The following is a 25,510-nucleotide window of genomic DNA, read 5'->3' as shown; positions in this document are numbered from 1 at the left end:
TTCTGGGTGTTTCGACACACGGAACGTCGGCTCGTCCCCAGCTCCGTCACAGGTGACGTCAGAGCTCGGGAATCGGCTTCACCGCCGGTTTCCCGAGCAACGGCGGCATTCTGTTTCGGTAGCAACGGGGGCGGGTCGAGTTGGCTTCTGTTTGCAGCGCCGGCCTCTCGGCTTGCTCGAGAGGAACGGTGCTGGGCCTTGTGCTCGGCACCGCTCCTCTCATGTAGCAAGTCGAGGTGTTGGTGTTGGTTGTGCCCACGTAGGCGTGGAGATTAAGGAGAACATATACGGGCGATTGCTGTCGCTGCTGGCGCGCTGCTGGCCGCTGCTGGTCGCTGCTGCTGCTAGGACGACCAAAAAATATTTTTCCACTGCCAGCAGCAGCGGTGGTGGTGATAAATGAGACGAATGAAAAAAGAGCACAAGGCTCTTTTTACCAAGCCCACTCAAATTAGCCAACCATCGCGGGAGCAAAAGCATCCCGCTAGGCGGCTTCTTGAGCAGGAGAGGGGAGCAACGCTGGAGCAAAAAAGCCCCAGCACTGCGCCCTCCCTTGTCCAAGAGGAGCGGAGCTGGTCCGTAGCAGCTTGTCAGGAGGAGATAGTACTTGCGCAACGAAAGCCTTCTTACGTCACCGCTAAGCAAAGTGCAAAGCAGTGACGCGGCCGGACTTCGTGCAGCAAGACCTCACGTCCTAAAGCTAACAAGAAACGAAAAATTGCCCCTTTTCAATCCTTCCAACCAACTTCTGTTTGTGGTTTCTCACAATGTGCTGCAAATGGTCCCACACAAAACGTTTTTGTCGCGTCAGCAAATGAATGGAAATGCAGCGACGTGACATTAAGTGGTTGTGCAGCGACAAAGGGGTGTCGCAATTGCGCAGGCGCGCGCTCTCGTACGCCAAACGCAAAACCGTCGCCACAACTAGACATCGTCCCCACACGACCGTCTAGCGGGCATTGGTCCTTTCGTTTGCGGCGTTATCGGCCAAGACGACTTAGCACCGAAGCACAAGTCGCGACCAAGGACGCCCAACAAACGGGAGAGTTCCTCGACGCCCGGCCCTGATTTGAGAGCCGAATATCGGTGGAAGCATCGGCTGTACCTCGAAGACCACCTGCTATCGCGACACTTTGTGTTTGTGGGCTCACCACAAACACTCGAAAATGCGATTTGGCTTGGCAAGGGCATCGACTTCCAGCAACCACGCGCTCACCTTGCCCCGAAAGAGGAGTGGGAGGAGCGAGAACAGCAAGGCGTGCGACGTAGCGGGTCGAATCGAGCGACTAAGTATCGTCCAGCAGCTCTTGTGGTGCGCGAACTGCTGATCGATTGTGGGTTTCGACTGGCAGCTTCCCACATCGAAACAGGCACCAGACCCATCCTTTGCCACGCCCTCGTGGTTACTCACGTGACTACCGTGTCAAACGTCGCGATCACGTGATTGCATTGCAATGAACCCGCACGCACGAAACCCACAAACGGAAGTTGGATGCATCTATTGAAATAGCCCGAATTTTAGGGCTTGAGTGAAGCTCGTTCTGGGTGTTTCGACACACGGAACGTCGGCTCGTCCCCAGCTCCGTCACAGGTGACGTCAGAGCTCGGGAATCGGCTTCACCGCCGGTTTCCCGAGCAACGGCGGCATTCTGTTTCGGTAGCAACGGGGGCGGGTCGAGTTGGCTTCTGTTCGCAGCGCCGGCCTCTCGGCTTGCTCGAGAGGAACGGTGCTGGGCCTTGTGCTCGGCACCGCTCCTCTCATGTAGCAAGTCGAGGTGTTGGTGTTGGCTGTGCCCACGTAGGCGTGGAGATTAAGGAGAACATATACGGGCGATTGCTGTCGCTGCTGGCGCGCTGCTGGCCGCTGCTGGTCGCTACGACCAAAAAATATTTTTCCACTGCCAGCAGCAGCGGTGGTGGTGATAAATGAGACGAATGAAAAAAGAGCACAAGGCTCTTTTTACCAAGCCCACTCAAATTAGCCAACCATCGCGGGAGCAAAAGCATCCCGCTAGGCGGCTTCTTGAGCAGGAGAGGGGAGCAACGCTGGAGCATAAAAGCCCCAGCACTGCGCCCTCCCTTGTCCAAGAGGAGCGGAGCTGGTCCGTAGCTTGTCAGGAGGAGATAGTACTTGCGCAACGAAAGCCTTCTTACGTCACCGCTAAGCGAAGTGCAAAGCAGTGACGCGGCCGGACTTCGTGCAGCAAGACCTCACGTCCTAAAGCTAACAAGAAACGAAAAATTGCCCCTTTTCAATCCTTCCAACCAACTTCTGTTTGTGGTTTCTCACAATGTGCTGCAAATGGTCCCACACAAAACGTTTTTGTCGCGTCAGCAAATGAATGGAAATGCAGCGACCTGACATTAAGTGGTTGTGCAGCGACAACGGGGTGTCGCAATTGCGCAGGCGCGCGCTCTCGTACGCCAAACGCAAAACCGTCGCCACAACTAGACATCGTCCCCACACGACCGTCTAGCGGGCATTGGTCCTTTCGTTTGCGGCGTTATCGGCCAAGACGACTTAGCACCGAAGCACAAGTCGCGACCAAGGACGCCCAACAAACGGGAGAGTTCCTCGACGTCCGGCCCTGATTTGAGAGCCGAATATCGGTGGAAGCATCGGCTGTACCTCGAAGACCACCTGCTATCGCGACACTTTGTGTTTGTGGGCTCACCACAAACACTCGCAAATGCGATTTGGCTTGGCAAGGGCATCGACTTCCAGCAACCACGCGCTCACCTTGCCCCGAAAGAGGAGTGGGAGGAGCGAGAACAGCAAGGCGTGCGACGTAGCGGGTCGAATCGAGCGACGAAGTATCGTCCAGCAGCTCTTGTGGTGCGCGAACTGCTGATCGATTGTGGGTTTCGACTGGCAGCTTCCCACATCGAAACAGGCACCAGACCCATCCTTTGCCACGCCCTCGTGGTTACTCACGTGACTACCGTGTCAAACGTCGCGATCACGTGATTGCATTGCAATGAACCCGCACGCACGAAACCCACAAACGGAAGTTGGATGCATCTATTGAAATAGCCCGAATTTTAGGGCTTGAGTGAAGCTCGTTCTGGGTGTTTCGACACACGGAACGTCGGCTCGTCCCCAGCTCCGTCACAGGTGACGTCAGAGCTCGGGAATCGGCTTCACCGCCGGTTTCCCGAGCAACGGCGGCATTCTGTTTCGGTAGCAACGGGGGCGGGTCGAGTTGGCTTCTGTTTGCAGCGCCGGCCTCTCGGCTTGCTCGAGAGGAACGGTGCTGGGCCTTGTGCTCGGCACCGCTCCTCTCATGTAGCAAGTCGAGGTGTTGGTGTTGGTTGTGCCCACGTAGGCGTGGAGATTAAGGAGAACATATACGGGCGATTGCTGTCGCTGCTGGCGCGCTGCTGGCCGCTGCTGGTCGCTGCTGCTGCTAGGACGACCAAAAAATATTTTTCCACTGCCAGCAGCAGCGGTGGTGGTGATAAATGAGACGAATGAAAAAAGAGCACAAGGCTCTTTTTACCAAGCCCACTCAAATTAGCCAACCATCGCGGGAGCAAAAGCATCCCGCTAGGCGGCTTCTTGAGCAGGAGAGGGGAGCAACGCTGGAGCATAAAAGCCCCAGCACTGCGCCCTCCCTTGTCCAAGAGGAGCGGAGCTGGTCCGTAGCTTGTCAGGAGGAGATAGTACTTGCGCAACGAAAGCCTTCTTACGTCACCGCTAAGCGAAGTGCAAAGCAGTGACGCGGCCGGACTTCGTGCAGCAAGACCTCACGTCCTAAAGCTAACAAGAAACGAAAAATTGCCCCTTTTCAATCCTTCCAACCAACTTCTGTTTGTGGTTTCTCACAATGTGCTGCAAATGGTCCCACACAAAACGTTTTTGTCGCGTCAGCAAATGAATGGAAATGCAGCGACCTGACATTAAGTGGTTGTGCAGCGACAACGGGGTGTCGCAATTGCGCAGGCGCGCGCTCTCGTACGCCAAACGCAAAACCGTCGCCACAACTAGACATCGTCCCCACACGACCGTCTAGCGGGCATTGGTCCTTTCGTTTGCGGCGTTATCGGCCAAGACGACTTAGCACCGAAGCACAAGTCGCGACCAAGGACGCCCAACAAACGGGAGAGTTCCTCGACGTCCGGCCCTGATTTGAGAGCCGAATATCGGTGGAAGCATCGGCTGTACCTCGAAGACCACCTGCTATCGCGACACTTTGTGTTTGTGGGCTCACCACAAACACTCGCAAATGCGATTTGGCTTGGCAAGGGCATCGACTTCCAGCAACCACGCGCTCACCTTGCCCCGAAAGAGGAGTGGGAGGAGCGAGAACAGCAAGGCGTGCGACGTAGCGGGTCGAATCGAGCGACTAAGTATCGTCCAGCAGCTCTTGTGGTGCGCGAACTGCTGATCGATTGTGGGTTTCGACTGGCAGCTTCCCACATCGAAACAGGCACCAGACCCATCCTTTGCCACGCCCTCGTGGTTACTCACGTGACTACCGTGTCAAACGTCGCGATCACGTGATTGCATTGCAATGAACCCGCACGCACGAAACCCACAAACGGAAGTTGGATGCATCTATTGAAATAGCCCGAATTTTAGGGCTTGAGTGAAGCTCGTTCTGGGTGTTTCGACACACGGAACGTCGGCTCGTCCCCAGCTCCGTCACAGGTGACGTCAGAGCTCGGGAATCGGCTTCACCGCCGGTTTCCCGAGCAACGGCGGCATTCTGTTTCGGTAGCAACGGGGGCGGGTCGAGTTGGCTTCTGTTCGCAGCGCCGGCCTCTCGGCTTGCTCGAGAGGAACGGTGCTGGGCCTTGTGCTCGGCACCGCTCCTCTCATGTAGCAAGTCGAGGTGTTGGTGTTGGCTGTGCCCACGTAGGCGTGGAGATTAAGGAGAACATATACGGGCGATTGCTGTCGCTGCTGGCGCGCTGCTGGCCGCTGCTGGTCGCTGCTGCTGCTAGGACGACCAAAAAATATTTTTCCACTGCCAGCAGCAGCGGTGGTGGTGATAAATGAGACGAATGAAAAAAGAGCACAAGGCTCTTTTTACCAAGCCCACTCAAATTAGCCAACCATCGCGGGAGCAAAAGCATCCCGCTAGGCGGCTTCTTGAGCAGGAGAGGGGAGCAACGCTGGAGCATAAAAGCCCCAGCACTGCGCCCTCCCTTGTCCAAGAGGAGCGGAGCTGGTCCGTAGCTTGTCAGGAGGAGATAGTACTTGCGCAACGAAAGCCTTCTTACGTCACCGCTAAGCGAAGTGCAAAGCAGTGACGCGGCCGGACTTCGTGCAGCAAGACCTCACGTCCTAAAGCTAACAAGAAACGAAAAATTGCCCCTTTTCAATCCTTCCAACCAACTTCTGTTTGTGGTTTCTCACAATGTGCTGCAAATGGTCCCACACAAAACGTTTTTGTCGCGTCAGCAAATGAATGGAAATGCAGCGACCTGACATTAAGTGGTTGTGCAGCGACAACGGGGTGTCGCAATTGCGCAGGCGCGCGCTCTCGTACGCCAAACGCAAAACCGTCGCCACAACTAGACATCGTCCCCACACGACCGTCTAGCGGGCATTGGTCCTTTCGTTTGCGGCGTTATCGGCCAAGACGACTTAGCACCGAAGCACAAGTCGCGACCAAGGACGCCCAACAAACGGGAGAGTTCCTCGACGTCCGGCCCTGATTTGAGAGCCGAATATCGGTGGAAGCATCGGCTGTACCTCGAAGACCACCTGCTATCGCGACACTTTGTGTTTGTGGGCTCACCACAAACACTCGCAAATGCGATTTGGCTTGGCAAGGGCATCGACTTCCAGCAACCACGCGCTCACCTTGCCCCGAAAGAGGAGTGGGAGGAGCGAGAACAGCAAGGCGTGCGACGTAGCGGGTCGAATCGAGCGACTAAGTATCGTCCAGCAGCTCTTGTGGTGCGCGAACTGCTGATCGATTGTGGGTTTCGACTGGCAGCTTCCCACATCGAAACAGGCACCAGACCCATCCTTTGCCACGCCCTCGTGGTTACTCACGTGACTACCGTGTCAAACGTCGCGATCACGTGATTGCATTGCAATGAACCCGCACGCACGAAACCCACAAACGGAAGTTGGATGCATCTATTGAAATAGCCCGAATTTTAGGGCTTGAGTGAAGCTCGTTCTGGGTGTTTCGACACACGGAACGTCGGCTCGTCCCCAGCTCCGTCACAGGTGACGTCAGAGCTCGGGAATCGGCTTCACCGCCGGTTTCCCGAGCAACGGCGGCATTCTGTTTCGGTAGCAACGGGGGCGGGTCGAGTTGGCTTCTGTTTGCAGCGCCGGCCTCTCGGCTTGCTCGAGAGGAACGGTGCTGGGCCTTGTGCTCGGCACCGCTCCTCTCATGTAGCAAGTCGAGGTGTTGGTGTTGGTTGTGCCCACGTAGGCGTGGAGATTAAGGAGAACATATACGGGCGATTGCTGTCGCTGCTGGCGCGCTGCTGGCCGCTGCTGGTCGCTGCTGCTGCTAGGACGACCAAAAAATATTTTTCCACTGCCAGCAGCAGCGGTGGTGGTGATAAATGAGACGAATGAAAAAAGAGCACAAGGCTCTTTTTACCAAGCCCACTCAAATTAGCCAACCATCGCGGGAGCAAAAGCATCCCGCTAGGCGGCTTCTTGAGCAGGAGAGGGGAGCAACGCTGGAGCAAAAAAGCCCCAGCACTGCGCCCTCCCTTGTCCAAGAGGAGCGGAGCTGGTCCGTAGCAGCTTGTCAGGAGGAGATAGTACTTGCGCAACGAAAGCCTTCTTACGTCACCGCTAAGCAAAGTGCAAAGCAGTGACGCGGCCGGACTTCGTGCAGCAAGACCTCACGTCCTAAAGCTAACAAGAAACGAAAAATTGCCCCTTTTCAATCCTTCCAACCAACTTCTGTTTGTGGTTTCTCACAATGTGCTGCAAATGGTCCCACACAAAACGTTTTTGTCGCGTCAGCAAATGAATGGAAATGCAGCGACCTGACATTAAGTGGTTGTGCAGCGACAACGGGGTGTCGCAATTGCGCAGGCGCGCGCTCTCGTACGCCAAACGCAAAACCGTCGCCACAAGCAGACATCGTCTCCACACGACCGACTAGCGGGCAATGGGCTGTTCGTTTTCCGGCGTCATAGGTTTAAGGCGACTTATTAAGCACAAGTTGCAAGCAACGACGCCCAACAAACAGCAAATTGCTCGGGTGTATGCGCTCAGGTTGGGCGGGAAACACGGGTGGAAACATCGGCCAAACGTCGGCGACCGCCTACTAGCACGACGTTTTGTGTTTGTGGGCTCATCGCTTCGAGGCCAGCTTTATAAGGGATTAGCTTATAGTTGCCGTTTTTTGACACTAATAGAAACTGTCATTAAAATCAACTGAAAAAACGTAGCTTCCAACCTTAACTTTTTTTAAAACTTTCCTCTTTACGCCACCTATCGTGGTTTGCAACGTTGCCTTGTATTAGGGAAAATGCACTAACACAGAACCTCACAGACAGGCGTGCTGATTTTCAATAGGTGGTGCAACGAAGCATGGTGCAAAGTTTCAGTAGTTTGTGATCAAAAGTGTTACAAAGAATTTAATCCGAAGTAGCGCTTAGTCTAATTGATGTGTTTTGAGTATGTATAATAAAATTTCTTCTTTTTTTCTGGAATATGACTACAACACTTGGTGTTCCTAGGCGGCCAAGTACTCAAAAAGCCCGAGGTTGCCTACTTTTGACTGTTTTTTATTCGATTTCTACTTTCTTCTTTGTTGAGAAAAGTGTCCCTCTTTCAATTCTTTCAACAAATTACTGTTTGTGGTATTAGCAAATTACCTCGGCGTGTTTGAAACCTAACATAAAGCCAAGGTATGTAGTATCTGCGAAGTACTTCGTATACGGGTCAAAGCGGCTTGGTTTTGAAACAATTTGGCTAGTTTGTAGTCTCAAAGATTTGCAAAATTGGAAATTAAAGAGCAGAACATCAGGTTTTCAGTGAGTTATCATCGGTATGTTTCAGATTTTGCTGAATTCTGCCTTCTACCGAAACCGGTTTTAACTGGATTTGGAAACAGAGAACTTTAGTTCGATTGGATTTTAACTGCTGATAAATACATTTCCGAAATATATTTTAAGCTGGTTTGCACCATATTAATTTTCCTGTACACGACGCTCAAAAAACGCGCTTGAGTTACAACCTACTTTATACAGAGAAACAATTATTCTGCAGAATCACCACTATTGGCATTTACTTATTAATCTCGCCTAACTTTTTTTCGGCAAGAATTTGATAAGCATTCGTGGCCACAAAAATGTTTCCCCTGCTTTAAATCAAGCCCCAAATCCACCCCACTTGAATCCCATGTAACCCCAAACTCCCAAGCAGCTGAAAACTACCGTAGGTATGACATTGGCAGGTGCGAAAAGAGATTGGGTGTCCTACCGAAACAAGTATACAGGAAAGTTGGCTTTTATCAACCAGAGTAAGTCCTATTAGGCGAGTTTTGTTTATACAACAAGTTTTATTTCACCACAAAAAGAAAATGGAAAAAGTCCAATCCGCAAGTGAATTGGCAAAAACATAAAAAGGGCGATTATTTCGTCAGCAATCATTTCCGCACGCTTAGAATATCGCAGCGTCGTTCGTCGTCATCTTTAGCTATGACGCAACAACACTTGTGACGTCATGGAAAATTGCGCTTGGGGTATTTTGTGATGTCATTGGTGATGATGTCATAATCTCAGTCGCCGGTTTCGCTAAATTGCACAATTGTGTGGGTGGGAATGTGAGTTCACAATGTCGGGCTTCCTAATGACGTCATCGAGTCGACCCGGTGATGTCATCAAAGGTAATCTTGTTCAAGTGCATGATGCAAAGCCATCAGGTCGGAATGGGACGAAATTCGCCAGAAGGGCATGTTGTGCTGTAAAAAGCAATGTTTAACAATCGTCTGCGTTACGTCATACTGGTGACGTAGAAACTTACAACTTTGGCAGCTTGTTCCTCGTCACGCCCGTCGCCCACAGCAACGTAAGTGACGTTCCTACCGAAACGCTGAATGATTCGTTCAAAACAGCTCTCCTTGCCTATCTTAGTGGCGCTGTAAACGTTTTCTATGTTGAACACCTCGCCGAGCCCGTAGAGAAAGAGTTTGGCAAGTGCAGGGACAAGTTGAGTCGTCGTGGCAAGAACATTAACACAATTTGGTCTACAAAAAAGATTTGACGGTTTAATAAATGCACCAGGTGGACATTTTTTTTCGTTTTGAGGATTGTGCGCATAACTCTGAGATTATATCTGGGGTCGCAACCAACAGTGCACAAGCTGAAGCTCGCACATCTTTCCTGAATTAAAAAGTAGAAACAAACAAATGTTTGAATTCAATCAAAATTTAACTTGCTTTTATCCGAATTTGTTTCACATATGCCATTAAGACACTGAATCATTAAAACAAAATTAACTTTTCCAACAACCTAGCTTGTTAAAATAGATACAAACCAAAGACCAACAAAATACAGCCAAAATTTACCTCCTGTGTATAATCTGTAACGACTTCATTGCCAAGGTCAGCCAATTGTCGGTAATGGTCTCTAAATCCGAAGTCAGCTGCATCCACGTGTCTCTGGCGTGAGCTGGCAAAAGGGCTTGAACATTACCCGAATATCGTTCGTAAATCTCCTTAATACGACGGTAGCGGAAGGCCAGTTTTCTCATCCAGTCTACGCCTCCTCGGACCCCAGTTGCCATGCAAACGTTACCGGAAGTCGACCGGAACCCGTCTGTTGCAAAGTTGTACGTCGACAGGTCCTGGCCGTTGTCGTCCGACGATACGTCATCGATGTGCACCTGGTCGCATTCCTGTGACGTAATAAATGATGACGTCATTTTTTAAAATCTGAATTTGTTTTGTTTGAATCTGGAGGAACGCCATTTTTTCAAACTTTTTTCGCTGTTTTTTCTTGTTTATTTATGTCCGTGGTGGCCAACCTATGGCGTTATTTTTTATATTTCAGAGTTATTTTTTACTTAATAGTTCTTATTTCTTATTACTATCCTTCTCATGCGAAAGTTGTTTCTTTCTCTTTCTCTCTATATACAAGAAGTAATCATAGAAGGTGGGGTTACGAGACATTTATGGCGCATCCAACACAGTATGTTAAAAAGTTGGCGAATGGTATGTAAAGGTTGGCCACCCCTGATTTATGTCATAAAGTTTAAAAACTGTAATCTTTAAGATTTAAAATATCTTGACATTATGACCAGTTTAATTCATTTTGTAAATTATTTTCCCCCCAACGTTATTTTTTCCGCAATACACAGTCGTTAAAAACAAAATAAACTTAAAAAATCATTGTAAAGATCTTAGAAAATCAGGTATGCTTAATATTAAAGTAGCAACACGGGTCAGTCAATGGAAAGGTTGGTTCAGATTTCTTTTGGATGTTAAGCAGATATCCAAACAAACTAGTAAGATAATTGTATTAGAATAAATTGTAATCGAGATCGTTAAAATACACTGCGTGACCATGGATCGGCGTTTAAGTAAAAAATAACTTTCAAATATTTTTAAAAAAACTTAACATAACGACAAACCATGAAAACAGTTGTGGTTTAAATATGGGCTAAATCTAATGTTTTGTACGATTAAGGGCAACCTTTCACACGACGTTATGAACGAAGGTAATGAAATAGCTATACAGACCTCCAGATCATTAAAGAAAAGGTGCGTGTCAGCCAGATTAAAAATAAGCTCCTCCATTCGTAGACCAAGGGCGCAAGTCGCCGAAGCATCCTGGGAAAGAAAAACCGGTTGGTAATCTGACACCAACGGCGCCCAAGGGGCTAGTGAATTATTTATGGGGAGCGTTTTCTGCTCTTTGGTATTTTCTGTGTACGCGTTGTAAAGTAAATAAGTGATGACTTGGGTTTTAGAAAAGCCAAGGGTATTGGATTCTTGTTTAATCCCTCGCCGCGTGAATGCTGATGCAAAAGTTTCGTTTTTACGGGGTGAATAGAAATAAACAAAGGCGAAATATCACATAAATGCAATAAAACTATTCAGTAATATTTGCGAAATTCATGAGCACAAAAAAACATAACATAAGGTCGAAATGCTACTGTTGGCAAAATAACTTCTCAAACCAAGCATTAATTTTTCTTTTTGGTCCCGTTAAAAAAATCTGATGACGCCACTCGTCAGTTGTCACGCTTTGACGTGCGTCACAAAACAACATTGATCTTTTTACTGTAAATGTACCACAGGAAGTGTTGTATGAACCAGGGTGGCGGTATGCTATGATATGGTGCTGACTAACAGGATAATTGTTCTAACCACCCGGACGAAATACGGAATCTAATTGGTTTTGACGTCAGAAAGGCCCAGTTCGTTTCACAACGCCGGAGGGTTTATATTTTTCATTTCTTTCATTTCTTCTTTTTGTGTCAAAAATTAAACTTGCTGACACGCGTTTTTTTGGTGTATTTTAGCAGTGTGTCGTTTATTTGCAACAAAAACCACCTTGAAAATTTTTAAATTGTTCATTTAGCTTGTTGAAGGTTTGTCTCAGAATTGTAAACAGCCGCCAAGCACAAACCCGATTAAAAAAGCTCAAATTCAACCCGAAAGTTAGAAGTAAAATTAAGACACAAATGTGGCTAAGTGTAAAGTCAGATTAAGTCAAGTCCATTTTATTGAAACTGACAGTAGAAACAGACCTGAAAAGCCCGGTTTCTGTTATTTCTACACAGAGCTCAGCAGTTGTAAGTTAAAAATTATCATAACTTTTTCGGATATCTTTGTATTTTTACCACGCTCAAGGGTCCCAAACAGCGCCCCCCCTCCTCTACAAAAACAACTTTAATGACGTCATCGCCCCGAAGTCCAAAACCAACAAACTCGGTCCAGAGCGTTATCCAATCAGCGCAGCGTCGACAACCCACAACAGAAAGTCGAACGTCCCCCCCCCCTCTCTCTCACACACTCACACACCAACCCCATGTCACGTGTCAGCGCCGATAACGAGCTTTGTGATTTAACAATCGGCCTCAGTTCGGCGTCGGCGAGAAAATTCGTGGAAACAGGAAACGGCGACGGTCACGTGATCATGGGAACGCGTCGCAGCGCCGCAAGTGGTCACGCCCGGTTGACAACCGAGTGAGCGTGACACATTCCTACGCTAACAAGCTACTGATGCTGATGAGTAAAGTTCCAATTTTTTTTCAACTAAACTATTCGCTTAAATTAGACTTAACATGTGGGCGAAAATGAGTTAAGAGCGATGCTTGAACAAACAGACTACACTGGCTCTACGTTTTTCATTTTTTTACATGAAGAAACATTACAAATATCGTTACATATACTTGAGATAATTAGTCGCACTTTTCTAAGCCAGGTTTATGTGTGGGAATCCCTTTAGGTCAGTTGGTTCGTACAACATTCGTGCAGACACAATTCGTGGTAGGTTATTTTTACAAACTAATACAAACATCATTAAAACTGACTTAGTCACGTTTAGCAAACGCTTTCCCAAACCATGTTTAACTGCACAAAAGTCGTTTAGTTGTATGTCTAAAGCTCGTACATAGCATAAGCGTTTTGTTGCATTTCGCTATTACATTCCTTCTTAAGGCAATTCATTTTAATTTGATGTTAATCTTGGCTAAGATAATAAAATAAGCTGTTTGTTAATTTTTCCTGATGGACCTGACAGCTGGGTATTAAAATATCCCAATTCTGTAGACTGAAACTTACTTTTCCGTATCTTTGAGCGTAAGACGAGGTAAGAAGTGAGTGAAATATGATAATGGTTTCGTCCAAGTCCCAGACGAACACACGCTGCAAAAATAACAAACAATATTAAAATAAATGCATTACACGATAGGCAAGCCGCAGACAGTGTTAATAAACGGCATAAAAATATATATAACACAAAATAGTGCATTATGTGGCCATCTTGACTTGTCGGCTAAATACGCTGGGTTATCGGTTAGTTACGTTATAAATAAATATATTTATGTCGTTTAACACATGACGTACCATAAGATAAGTTAAAATATCTCACAACGATAACCATGTGAAAAACAAAACGCATTTTACTTTATCTAAAAAAACATATTTGCGTTCGACTTTTAAATTTGAATTTTCATTTGGGTATTTTATTGGCAGGTCAAATAGGTTCATGCCAGGCCTGTAACACGAGTAGACATGGAAGTGGTTGCGTTGCACTCATGTCTGTATGTATGCGCTGTAAACATGATCAGGCATATTTTCTTTTTAAAGTTAAAAATGTGGTTTAGGTAAAAAAAATATCAAAGATGAGTTTGATGCTTGAAAAAAAAATGTGTACCTTATTTGGTAAATTAAACTCAGTAAATGAAAAACGCTTGCATTTTCTTGTTATCCTATGTTATGTTTGTTTGTTTTCTAATTCAAGACATGTGGTGTGGTTATGCAAGTCAATAATGTATATCGCTGTAAAATATTAAGGACCATTTTGGAAAATATCCAAAAGCTGTTTGATTCGCCTGTCGCATAACACAGTGAAATAAAGCGATATAAAGTCAGTTCCCTGAAAAAATAACCCAGCAACAAATAAATGCTTAGCTTCTGACAAATGCACTAAACGTAGACATCTAACAAAACAGTAGCAAAGTCGTGCGTACTCAGGAATTCATACACTTCCAACAGGGTTTGCCAATTGACAGCTTCTAGAACAGGAACTGAAAGTCGATACTGATTAAATTTACGCAGCCAGTACTGACTCCTGCACAATGAACCGGTAGTAGCCTCTAATTTTAAGCAGAGTGTCGAGAAATGTCCTTCAAGCTTAAGGTTGTGTTGTGTAAGAAACAAGATTTTGTCTGTTGTGTTTAAATTGACTCACACAAACGTACTTTTTTTTTAAATTGACTCACACAAACGTACTTTCGATATTTCGTTTTGGTAAAATTTAATGAATGCTTGAACCAAAAACAGGCTACACAGCCAAAACACCCTATTGTAACGTTATAGTTTTATCTTTTTAGGGAGAATTTAGTTCTGTATGGTACTAAATGTGTGTCCAAAACGGTAATAGATAAAAAATGTACCTACAACCAAAATGTTAACCTACAACCACAATTACAAAAGTAAAAACAAAAATGAGATGTGGATAACAGTTGATTCCGATTTTAAAAGTTATGTTAATGTGTTTAGAAAATGTTGTGTAAAAATGTGTGTAATGAATTTTTTAATGGTAACTACTTGGCATGTTATGGACTATTATTATATACGTATCTGTAAATAAACGACAGGTTTTAAAAACGAAGATCAGATGGGCTGTATGCAGTGGTGGGATTCGATTTTTTTGTCAGCCGGTTCTATCACAAAAGTCATATTTTTCAGCCGGTTCTGTTACAAAAAGTTCATTGACAGTAACCAGTAATGCTAACCGGTTCGCTGATCTCATAAAATTTCGTGAGACGGTTCTATAGAACCGGTGCGAACCGGCTTAATCCCACCACTGGCTGTATGTGGCCCAAAAATTAGTTAAACAGGCAAATTACAAGTCCAAACAAACGGACAATTAATAGTTAAGTTGGAACAGTGGATGTAACATAAAAGCCGTGGGGTCAACTAGTCCTATAGGTTATAATAGGCTGGAAAAAGGTTATAATAGGCTGAAAAGATTAACAAATTACAATCATAGGTTATAATAGGCTGAAAAGATTAACAAATTACAATCACAATGAAGGCTAAAATTTCAAGCCAGACTGAAAACAACCCTCTAATCCAGTGGTTCCCAACCTTTTTGTAGTCACGGACCCCTTTTATAAATTTTATCGGTCCGCGGACCCCCAACGTAATTTAACCTTTTTTCGTTTCCTGCATTTTACGTTATTATACGTTTTTGGGGGGCAGAATTTTAATCAACCTTCACAGTCCTTTAATCTCAATAAAGTTCTGTACTGTGGCAGTCAATGCACTAAAAGAGATAAATTTTCTGGTGTACAATACTTAATACAAGGCACAAAGAATTATATTGTTAATGTGTGTTGTGATGTCACAATGGAGGTAACAATCACAAGGTTTCCTGATCCAAGGGTTTGATAAACAGTTTGCATTATATACAGGATTGTAAAAACGGTTTGGAAACCTAAAATATTGTACTGTTGTTAATGCTACTACAAATATTTGCCTTCACGGACCCCCTGAAACCATCTCACGGACCCCTTGGGGGTCCGCGAACCCCAGGTTGGGAACCACTGCTCTAATCCAAGGTCCCGAAACCGTTTTAGCTCAGAGAGTCAATAAAGTCTGATATTAAAAAATGTATTTCTGTTAGAGCCATACAGTATGCTTTTACCTTCATATGACATACAATATAGTTACGAAATATGTGACTTTTAAAAATTAAGACCAACAAATTTCAACAACAAGGAGTATATTATTGGCCTTAGAGATTCTTATTTTGTTAAAGTCCATTACCATATTGAAGAAATTCAACACCTAAAGGAACTTTTCATTCCGTACTGTGTTAAGAAATACATACTAAGATTTATCTCAAAGCCGGACGCATTTATCTAAAGAGCCACAGCCATTGGTTCCCAACGCCTGTTCGAATATACAGACATATCCTAACATACCCAAGCATCAAAACAAAAGCAACCATAAAAAGTTAGTCACGTATTTAAATCGGAAAAAGCATATACCTCTAGTTGAGAGTCGGGACCAGGTGATGGATTTTTTCTGTTGTTTCGGGTTTTTGCTTTTCCGCTCTTCCTTCGATCCAAGTCATCCACAGAGTATTTCAGTGTTTCCCCCGAAACTGATTGTTCTACAGCCACAATACGTCATGGTTATGTCACAAAACAAGATTTTTACATAGTAAATGGGAATGCACTTTATTTGAGGAGTACTATTTCTAGTACCTATTTTTCAGCAAATTAGTTTTTAACGCGCCATTTGGATCTATTTCGAAACTTGTAGTTTTGTCTTACATCAGGTAAAAGTTTAAAACAGTGGCTTTTACATAGACGCAATAGTCTTTATTGCGGCGCTTGCTAAAAATTGTACGTAAAATTGGAATACATCGAAGGTAAATTGGTCGTATATCTCTTTAAACGACTAATTTCTTTTATTACAGAGTATTTATTAGCTGTTACTTAACTAGTGTCAATATATGAGCCTGGACCCTAATCGTGTTTTGTCTGCAAAATCCGGCGTTTTTCAATCATACGGCGTTACAAAAAGTTTAGAAACGTTGATTTAAAGCAATTTTTTGATACATCTTCGCAACTTTCTGCCGCAAATATATACGTCAGAGAATGACGTCATCGACGCACCTGGGGGAGGCTCCTGGAGCTGGTACGTCACTGGGGAGGAGATGACCGCCGCGGCGCTCTGGTTACCATAGTAACCGCCTTGGGCGCCGTAATAATGCGCGTAACCAGCTGCTCCATAACCCTCCTGTTTTCGTCACAAAACAAAAAAATTACCACTGCATGTTTCGAATCAATTCAATTATGACGTCATTATGTACCTGCGGTGACGTGTTCATGTTGTGTCCAGTGCTCAACGACGCGTGACCGCCATAGCCGTAGCCTCCACCGGCACCTTAAAAATAACATAATGTCAGAAGTGTGTCTCATTTTAGTGGCCTTTTTTCCTACCAAAGTAACTAGCAATTGCTTCCATTAACACGTTAGCTCACGTTCTTGAACTCTAACACATTTTATAGCTGTTGCATCATCACCACGTAACAGCAACTAACAGAATTGAGCAAACCTGGACATACATTTATACAATTTGACTGCACTAAAGCCTGACATATGATGGTACAGTAGTATAACTCAAAAACGTTCCTATACAGAGAGTCACTACCCAAAGTAGGTATTAGGCGCGCATTGCAGAATCTACTTGTAAACTTTAAACCACGGCAGACTGGTTTTAAAGCTCGCTCGGAACCAGCTTATGGAGTTCACGTTACAAGCGGTAATGTTAGCTACTGAGTGAGGCAGCACAAAGCCTTCGACAAGGAACTCTCATCCCTACAGAGAGCTCATTTCACGCATGAGCGATAAAGCGTGTCCGCGCTGATTTTATTTTCGTTTTCAACGGCTTTTTTCTTTCCTTGTGAGTCATTGGGGTCCTAAACGAAGACTCACCACATTGGGAAACGAATTAACGCTCTTTGGCTCGTTCTGCGTTAAGGTTTTTAATGTTTAGGATACAAAATTAATGATAAATGTTTTACTCCCTATAGCTGTTTGGCAATTTCGTTAAATGATATAAAATTTTAGCGTGCCAAACAGTTATATTTATCATGTCGCTATTTAATACTACGAATGCCTAAAAACATTTTGAACTAATAAAGCACGTTTTCCATAAGTATTCACTATAGTAGGTAGAATGATTTTTTTTTATAAATTTACTACAAAACCCTAACTTTTTAACGTATCACAAACATCATCAAAACTTGTTTCAATTTCATGAGTAAAACAATGTACTCACGGGTTTATCGCATCACATGATGTCACATGCATCACATGAATTCACAGCCATCACTCAAAAAGTTTGGGGCACTTTTAGACGGGGTCGTTGAAAAAATACTTAATCATTCAGTCGGCGGCCGCGAAAGCACGTTCTGAATTATGCGCGCAATCAGGCGTGACTAAACCGCGCTACAGTTTCAAAACATCTTGCAATGTGACGTCACAAAGGTACGCGTTCGAAATTGTCGAAATAATCGACGTGAAGCAATTATTAGCCCCCGCGCGAGAAACATGGGTCTTCGGGGCCCCACGGTACCCAAGTGTGCGCCCACAACTCGCAGGGTAACTTGATCCGCTGGGAACCGAGCGACCGAATTCGAAAGGTCAACTGGGTGACCTTGACGGGCTGGGGGGGAAGATTAACTTTCGCCGCAGATTTGCGACTGGCGCGCCCCTTCCCCCACAAAAAAATGTCACCCCTAAACCCCCGAAAGAATTTACGAGAATTAATTATTTTTTCGCAAAAAAATCGAAGCTTTCTAAAAACCGTCGCTAAACTGGCCATAAAAGGGGAGCGGGGGGTCCGTTATATAAACACTAAAAATACAGTTGCGGAATGGGTTGAAATTTACCCAGGGCCCGCTTTTCGCTTGGTTGCGCATGAGGCGCGTTAATTGACGCGACAAAAATGTTCGAATTCTGTGGAAAATTGGGCGACCGCGAAAGCAACGCAAAATTGTTTTGTGATAATGGCGCACCTGTGTGGCCCCTGTTCCCTTTATCCGATTATGACGTAACAAGGCACTAATGCGTCATAATTGTCACGGTGCGTCGTAATCCTGAATCAACACATAAGCTCGGCAAAGGGGTTATTATCGGCGACAGCAAAATTTTTGCGTTGTTTTTACAGCAACAAAAAGCTCCCGTAACGAGTCCATTGTGATTTAACAATGCGAGGTTTGCAGGTGTTACTGCGACTAACTGGCGCTGCAAATTGCTGCATTGTAATTTTTTAATCGTCTTTTTGTCAAATGCGGGTATGCAAAATCGACGTGAATTATTCTTTAATATGGTTAATTTGTTTTCATTAATGGAGATGAAACAAACAAAATTTAGATTTAAATTTTGACAGTTATGAAAATCACATGCGAAGGTAGCCTATTTGTAACAAAACATTATAAAATGTGAAATGAAACTAATTGTTGTCCACAACTCGGCGATTAGTGTCATTATGATTTAAAAAAGCATCTTTAAATATCTCTTAATCTTTGTTATGTGATCAAACCCAACAACAGCTGATATAGGGTACTACCCAAGGCCTACATACATTAGGTATAGAAATTTTGCCCACCATGATATACATTAGTAAAGTAAAAAGCTTAGCATGTTGCAATGATGTCGTGGCACTTTGGGGGGAACCTTGTTTCCGCATGGCAACAGTGGCTTGAAAAACTATCAGTATACATTACAAAACAACTAAATATCATTTGCAAAGCGTTTTGCAAGTAACGAACTAGGTGTGGGCCCGTTATGTTTTGGGTATATCTTTGCATCGCCACATAAATTTCGAACTTTTCTTGACCTGATTTCGTTTGTTTGTTTTTCAACCATTGTTACCACTCCAAATAATCCACACAAAAATCGACAGATTTACATTATAATTGGAAAAAACAAAACAAAATAAATTTGGAGTAAATACTGTTTTTGTGTGTTCTCGTCAACACGTATCTTTGCACGGGAACTGCTTTGGCGACCCAAAATCGCATTGGTTTAAATAAATAATTTATCCTTAAATTCTTAAAAAAAAACATTTCGCAATGTTATTACTCTCATAGCGATACATCCATTCACGGAGTAATTCGATATTTTGTTGCGCAAATTTCAGTACAAATTTGGAAGAGCAATTGATGTCGACATTTTGCTAACTGCCGTAGGCTACGAACGATCAAATTTCCATTCTTGGTCACATTTTCCTCGTAATATTTTGAAAAGTTACGTTTTGAAGAAGACCTCCCAAAATAAAATTATAGATAAAACGTACTCCAAAAATTTTTAACAGTAGTGATGGCGTCACTTTTACGTCACTGAAAAAAAAACAATGTACTCTCAGGGATTTTTAAGGTACATAGCCGTTGTTTACACTTATTTTTATGACCTAATACTGTATATTAGCGATAACAGAATAGTTAGGTACGGTAATAAACAGTGGTGGAGCATTTATTATGACTCAAAGTTAACCAACAATCTTTAGGTCGTAAATACAATGATGCCAAGTAAAAAAATACATTTGAAAAAACACATGTTTATGCGCTGGGAAATTAGGAACTGTTTAACGAATTTTGTTTTAAATCTGGTAAAACTCTAATGAAAAACGTCAATATGACAAACTAATAAAGTTTAATGTCATTTTAAAATGTCAGCGCAATAAGGTATAAACAAGGACGACATAAACAGGTTTTTGGTATTGGTTCAATTCAGGGCCCCAACCGCAGTTTGGTGATTTCAAATCGAATTAGGATGGATTGTAAAACGGCCAAGACCAAAAATCATTGCGTCGCGAAACAAAACACGCAAATAAATAGAACGTTCTTGCGAATATCTGTTACAATTTTATATCATTCTGAACTCGTTTTAAAGTCATTAACATACTGGATTTGTTTATGCTTACTATAGAAATTCATAGGTATAATACCAAAATGCGTTTTATCCTTACGAAGTGCGTTTTAGTTTCACATAAAAATCGCAAATTACTTCGCAAAAATACAAATTTTATCACCACAAAGTGTCCAAATTTAGGTGATTATGCAAGCGCTCTGTCAACCCCCTCAAAATGGTCTTTGTTTATTTATTGCGTCTAGCGCTCTACTTGGAACATAAGAAGGTGTTGATCGACTCGCGGACCTGCGTTCGACCAAGACAATGCCAGTTGACACGTCGCAATGAGTAACGAACGTCGATCGATCAATCGCTCGACGGCCGCAGCACAGGAAAAGCGAAACACTTTGCTCGACGTATTAAAACTAGACGAGGAAATTAGAACGCGACAAAATGGCGGGGCGCGAAAACATGTGTTTACGTCATAATGAGCGGTAATTGGCCCCTCGTTAACAATATGGCGATAATGATAAGCAGTTGTGAAAACTGATGTAAGTGAATTTTTTTGTTCTATCGAAATATTAGGTCGATTTCGGCTTGAAATTCGCAAGATGTACTTGTAATACTTGAATAAATCACATTCAATGCACTATTTCTTTAAAAATACCTACGCTCTTAAGACGAACTTATTAAACACTATAGCCTAATTTAAAATCCTGTTTTGGGAGAATTAGCAAACAAAAGTGCTTTAAAGCATGTTATCACGCCTGAAAAACGGCGCATAAGCGTACGCGCACTTACCAAAGCTGACAAAAAAACTTATTTTTACCATACACAAAGCAAACGAGAAGTTTAAAGTTATAAACGTACAGACACCATAGACTTACCGTACATATACTGGCCCCACATAGCAGGGTATGCTGCCATATTCTTCGCAGCAACGAAAAACGGCAAATTTTGTCTTGTTTTTTCGTCACCATAAACACTCGAATCCAAATTTCAACAGAATACAAAGCAAGAGATACCGAAAGCTTACACTACAGACAAAGACAAATTCACTAGCTGATGGTTCCTGTCGCGAATGCAGCTATCAGCAAATGAGATCTCTCTTTGTGATATGAAGGGCCAACTGTGCGCTGGCCCTAGGGCAAAAACGCCGCAATTTGATACGACCCTTCTCTCTGCGCCGCTAATTTCCACAAAAATCGCACCCGAAAAAAAAGCGCAAACTGTTGTTGGCTTCACCACTGCAGTTAGATTGTTAGAAAAAATTCAGCTTGGTTTTTGAATTTCTACTATTCGAAGCATTGGGCGAAAATTTATTAAATTGTCGCAAGCTTATCATGTAATTCAAATCATGACAAATACTTTTAGGATTGTTTGTACTGTAGGTTTAAAATATTGGCATAACAGTGGCCTTTATCAAATGTTTCTGCACTGAATTTACCAAAAAAGTATTTTATGAGATTTGTTTTCAAAAAAAGGATGTGTTATATCCCATATGTGAACATACCACTCTTCACGCTATCGCGATGTTAAGTAAAAAAAATAATAAAAAGACTACGAAAATCTTAGACCGTGTTGCCATAAACAAAAACAAGTCGGGATTAGAACCAACACCCTCTCGTTTTGCTTCGTACATAATAACTTGGATTTTAACCAAACTTAAAACGCACAGCTTTAAAACTTGTTTTACCTTGTATGGGGATGGCGTACTGCGCATGCGCGGGAAAAGTCGCTTGTGTAACGTAGGAGTAGGCGGCCGCTTGTGAGGTCACGGCGCTGTCTTCGATTTTTACCGGGCGGTTTCCTAGAACGGGGGACAAAGAAAAAAGTGGTAACATTTTTATAAGTGTCGTCACCAACTAGTGACGTCACATGCCTGGTATTTGCGGCGCGGGAAGTCGAGTGTACTGGAATTGATTTTGCATTGTTGCGTAATCAAGCGATGGGTGGACTGCGGGAATCTGAGAAGAGAAACAATAAAAAACAATCGATAAAAAGTGGAAGTTTGCTGAGTCATCTTTAAAAACCCACCTGTTCTGATTGTGACGTAACTTGGTGGTATTGTGACTCAACAGGAATGGCTAGAGACGGTCCGATGAACGTTTCAGGTATACTGAAATTTTGAAGGCCTTGTTAAAGGAAAACTTGCACATATATGTTACTACTTAAAGGAAAGAACGCAACATTCAAAAAAGACACCATTTTTCAACAAATAAAACATAATTAAAATTGTTTTACCAGAAAACTATTGACAGCACAGTTTACTTTAATGGAAACAGTGTCATAATGGCATTTTAACAGTACAATAACTTAAAAGTGACATTTTAAAAATTGGAACCAAACGTAGAAAATAATAACACTTTATTTCAAATTGCGATTTTGCAAAAATAATTTCGGCGAAAAACGGTTTGTGATTTTTTTCCCTTCATTATTTAAAAAAAATATAATTACATACCTTGCCATAAAAAAGATTATAAATACAAATTGCCCATACGCGCATAACAGCGTTGGCATCTAAAAGTAGACGGTAACAAAAGCGCCTGTAACTAATAGCCTAGTCGGTCTCGACGGCAATTGGGTCGTTTCCAGTTTTGCCGGGTCGCATTTACTGAGAAGTCTCCCCTAATCGCCAAGGCAACGATTTCCTCAAACAAGACTTCGCCACAAAAAGAGCAAGAACTGCATTCGAAGCCACCTCTTAATAGCATAGAGAAATTTAGCCCGAGTAACTGATGTAGATTACTTAACCGTTGCATTAGGTTCAAGACTAAAATTGCTAACAGCAAAAACAATTAGATTATCAAGAAATGTACTTATTATACTATAAAAATGTTACAAAGTTTTGTTAAAATATATATTTTATCAAAATTTTTATTATAGTTTGTTTCTACAACAAAAGTTAAAGAAAATTTGAAATCCATGACAAAATTTGTTGAAATGTTATGTTTCCAACACTTTATAAAATCACCACGAAGTCTTTTTATCATGATAGTAATATAAGAACACTCCAAACTTATATTTACATATTTAGCTATCTAAATTCGTTACATTTGCATATTAAACTTTGCATATATGTCGTCTCATGACCCACAAAACTTAATTTACCTCACTATGTTTGTTAACATTAGCTATATATGGTTTAAAAAGTGTTTAGGAAAAAACAATTACAATCAAATTTAGCAAAAATAGGTTTATGTGACAAAGAGTAAAAACACACGTACGCAAGACTTACACAAACTGTGGATGCTGGTACTGGGCGTGAATCGTTGTGAGCGGGGTCGCAGTACCTAGAACGCAACAAACGTCCATTGTTACATCACAAGCAACTCGATTTCAAAACACAACAAGTCTTCTTACCATCATTAAAAGTAGCCGAACTAGCTGCATACGCTTCTCCGAGCTCTGACGTCATATGCTGCGTGACGTCATGCATCTGCTGAATGACGGTGACTGGCTGCTGAGAGTCTAATGCGCGGAGAACACGCAGAACAGACGAGTGGTCGTTAGCGGGTGGGCTGGCTAATTATAATGCAACCAACACTTCCTATTTGCTTACCGCTGCTTTTCTCCCGCTCCTCGTGTGCACGCACGGTTGTCATGGTTACCGGTGACGTCACAGACGGTGGCTGGGGAGAGCCAGGCGAGTGTACAGCTAAAATGATAGCAGCTTTAAAATATGTTGTACTTTATCAGTTTTTGATCAAAATAGGTCATAAATTGGATTGCATTTTACTCATTTGTTTTTTTTAAGTACGATCTTTAAATCTTAAAACATTTACGTCAAACATAGATTGTCCTTAATACCATTTCTCACAGAGCTGTTTCCAACGTGATAAAAACATCATAGAACGCTTCAAATTGACCAATTTTTACAATTAGTATTTTTTAAGTTCAAAATAACTGTTTCTAAAAGCGTTAACGTGTAAAACGCATTTAAAGTCAAAAACATGTCACCGGGTAAAGTTTTCTAGAAAAATCTCTCGCTTTACCATTACGTTCAGGAGTTGGGTCGTTACGGCGCGGTGACGAAGCGGCGATGTCATGCGTGACGTCATCGTTATTGTTGTATTCGGACAAGATGGTTGTCATGATCACCCGGCAAGCGAAATCTGCAGACTAAGTTAAACTTGTGCGGAAATCTACAAACAACTTATTAGCCAGTAGAGGCGCTCTTGTGCCGAACAGAGACCTGAAAATAACATCAAATCAAGTTACGTTTTAGGACTTATGAAAAGACAAGGGCTCCTCACAGGTGGAAAAAAATATATATTAGCATTTCCTTTAAAGCCAAAACTCGGGCTTTGTGACTTTCATCCCACGCTAAATCAAGGCCACTGGCACTGCAGGACTGAAGTCAACCTAAATGTGCAAAATATACATTTAAGATTATGATGTATTCAGCCATAGCCTACTCCTATGAGTTAGCGCTGATACTTTTCAAACGCACTATACTGAAGTCCCAATCACATTCACTTGGGATATTTACGGATAAAGAACAAGAAAATACAAATTTTTAGGCCCACTGACTACACTAACATGTACAGCTGTGTATAAAAAATGCCTTTGCAACGCTTATTCAACGCGATCATGGCATTTAAATCATGTCAGTTATGTTAAAACGCAGGGCCTTGAATCGTATTATTAACCGCAAAACGCAATTGGTATTTCTGCAGCTAACAGAAAAGATGGCGTTAGAACGTATTGTTGAATCTAATCCTTCAGAACATTAACGATATGTAACCGAAGCAATGATTGTATAAAGGACAATTAAGAACTTGTAATGGTAAACTCCGCAGAAAAAATGGTGTATTGAATGTTAAGACGTAATAAATAAACAATACTATTTTTTGTGGAAAAAGCGATGGTAAACATAAAGAAATATCCCGATTATCACAAAAAATTTAAATATTTAAAAATAGTTTTGTTAAAAAACTTATTTTAAAAATTTTTCAGTTTAAGATCGTTTTTTTTAGTCAAGTTGAAGTGTAAATGTTGATTTTGATCATTTTTCGGACGCAGAAAGTGTAGAAAAATGACGTTTTCTTTATTTATTCAAACCAAAATTCAGACCGAAACCGAATAGTCGGCTTGTGCTTTGCAGAAAGTAATACAAATTTATATCAGTAATTTCGTACAACAAACGGTCAGCTAACCGAAAATTCGGTGCATGACTTAAAAAGCACAATTCACAGATACCGTAAGCCCGAACTGAGGACGTAGCCAAGTCTTATGCTGAACGTAGCCAGCAAGTGGTCTTCGCGAGCCAGTAGTCATAGAGTTACAGCTTGTGGCAAACCTAATCCCCAATAGCTGGTTGTTTAAATACAGGCTGACTTGGGGACAGTAACTGGATGCCTGCATCTCGTGAAATCGAAGATTGCCTGATTGAAACCAAACCTGTCTGCTGAAATAACACACGTCACAATCAACACTGTGACGTCACAATCCGCTGGCAGACGACCCTGC

The 25,510-nt window shown here is 43.1% G+C and overlaps 1 protein-coding gene across 2 annotated transcripts; it reads right to left on the bottom strand.

The window, feature by feature from the left end:
- Positions 1-8,472: 8,472 nt before the first annotated feature.
- LOC145230704 (protein phosphatase EYA1-like) lies at positions 8,473-24,148 on the bottom strand. 2 transcript variants are annotated; one of them, XM_080096207.1, is made up of 15 exons: positions 24,034-24,148; positions 23,601-23,696; positions 23,402-23,509; positions 23,277-23,331; positions 22,076-22,157; positions 21,921-22,005; positions 21,735-21,848; positions 16,492-16,565; positions 16,295-16,418; positions 15,662-15,786; positions 12,723-12,806; positions 10,674-10,763; positions 9,501-9,829; positions 8,957-9,179; positions 8,473-8,894 (listed from the first exon to the last, which is right to left on the bottom strand). In XM_080096207.1, exons 1-15 carry the CDS (start codon positions 24,131-24,133, stop codon positions 8,814-8,816), a joined length of 1,770 nt encoding a protein of 589 aa, XP_079952333.1. In that variant the 5' UTR covers positions 24,134-24,148; the 3' UTR covers positions 8,473-8,813. The 2 variants fall into 2 exon arrangements, with proteins under 2 accessions (XP_079952333.1, XP_079952334.1); XM_080096208.1 differs by lacking the exons at positions 23,277-23,331; positions 23,402-23,509; positions 23,601-23,696; positions 24,034-24,148 and adding an exon at positions 22,500-22,522.
- Positions 24,149-25,510: the final 1,362 nt, after the last annotated feature.

This window comes from Phallusia mammillata, chromosome 5, assembly GCF_965637545.1.
Source record: "Phallusia mammillata chromosome 5, kaPhaMamm4.hap1.1, whole genome shotgun sequence".
In the NCBI taxonomy this organism is placed as follows: domain Eukaryota; kingdom Metazoa; phylum Chordata; class Ascidiacea; order Phlebobranchia; family Ascidiidae; genus Phallusia; species Phallusia mammillata.
This window is presented reverse-complemented; position numbering and strand designations above follow the sequence as displayed.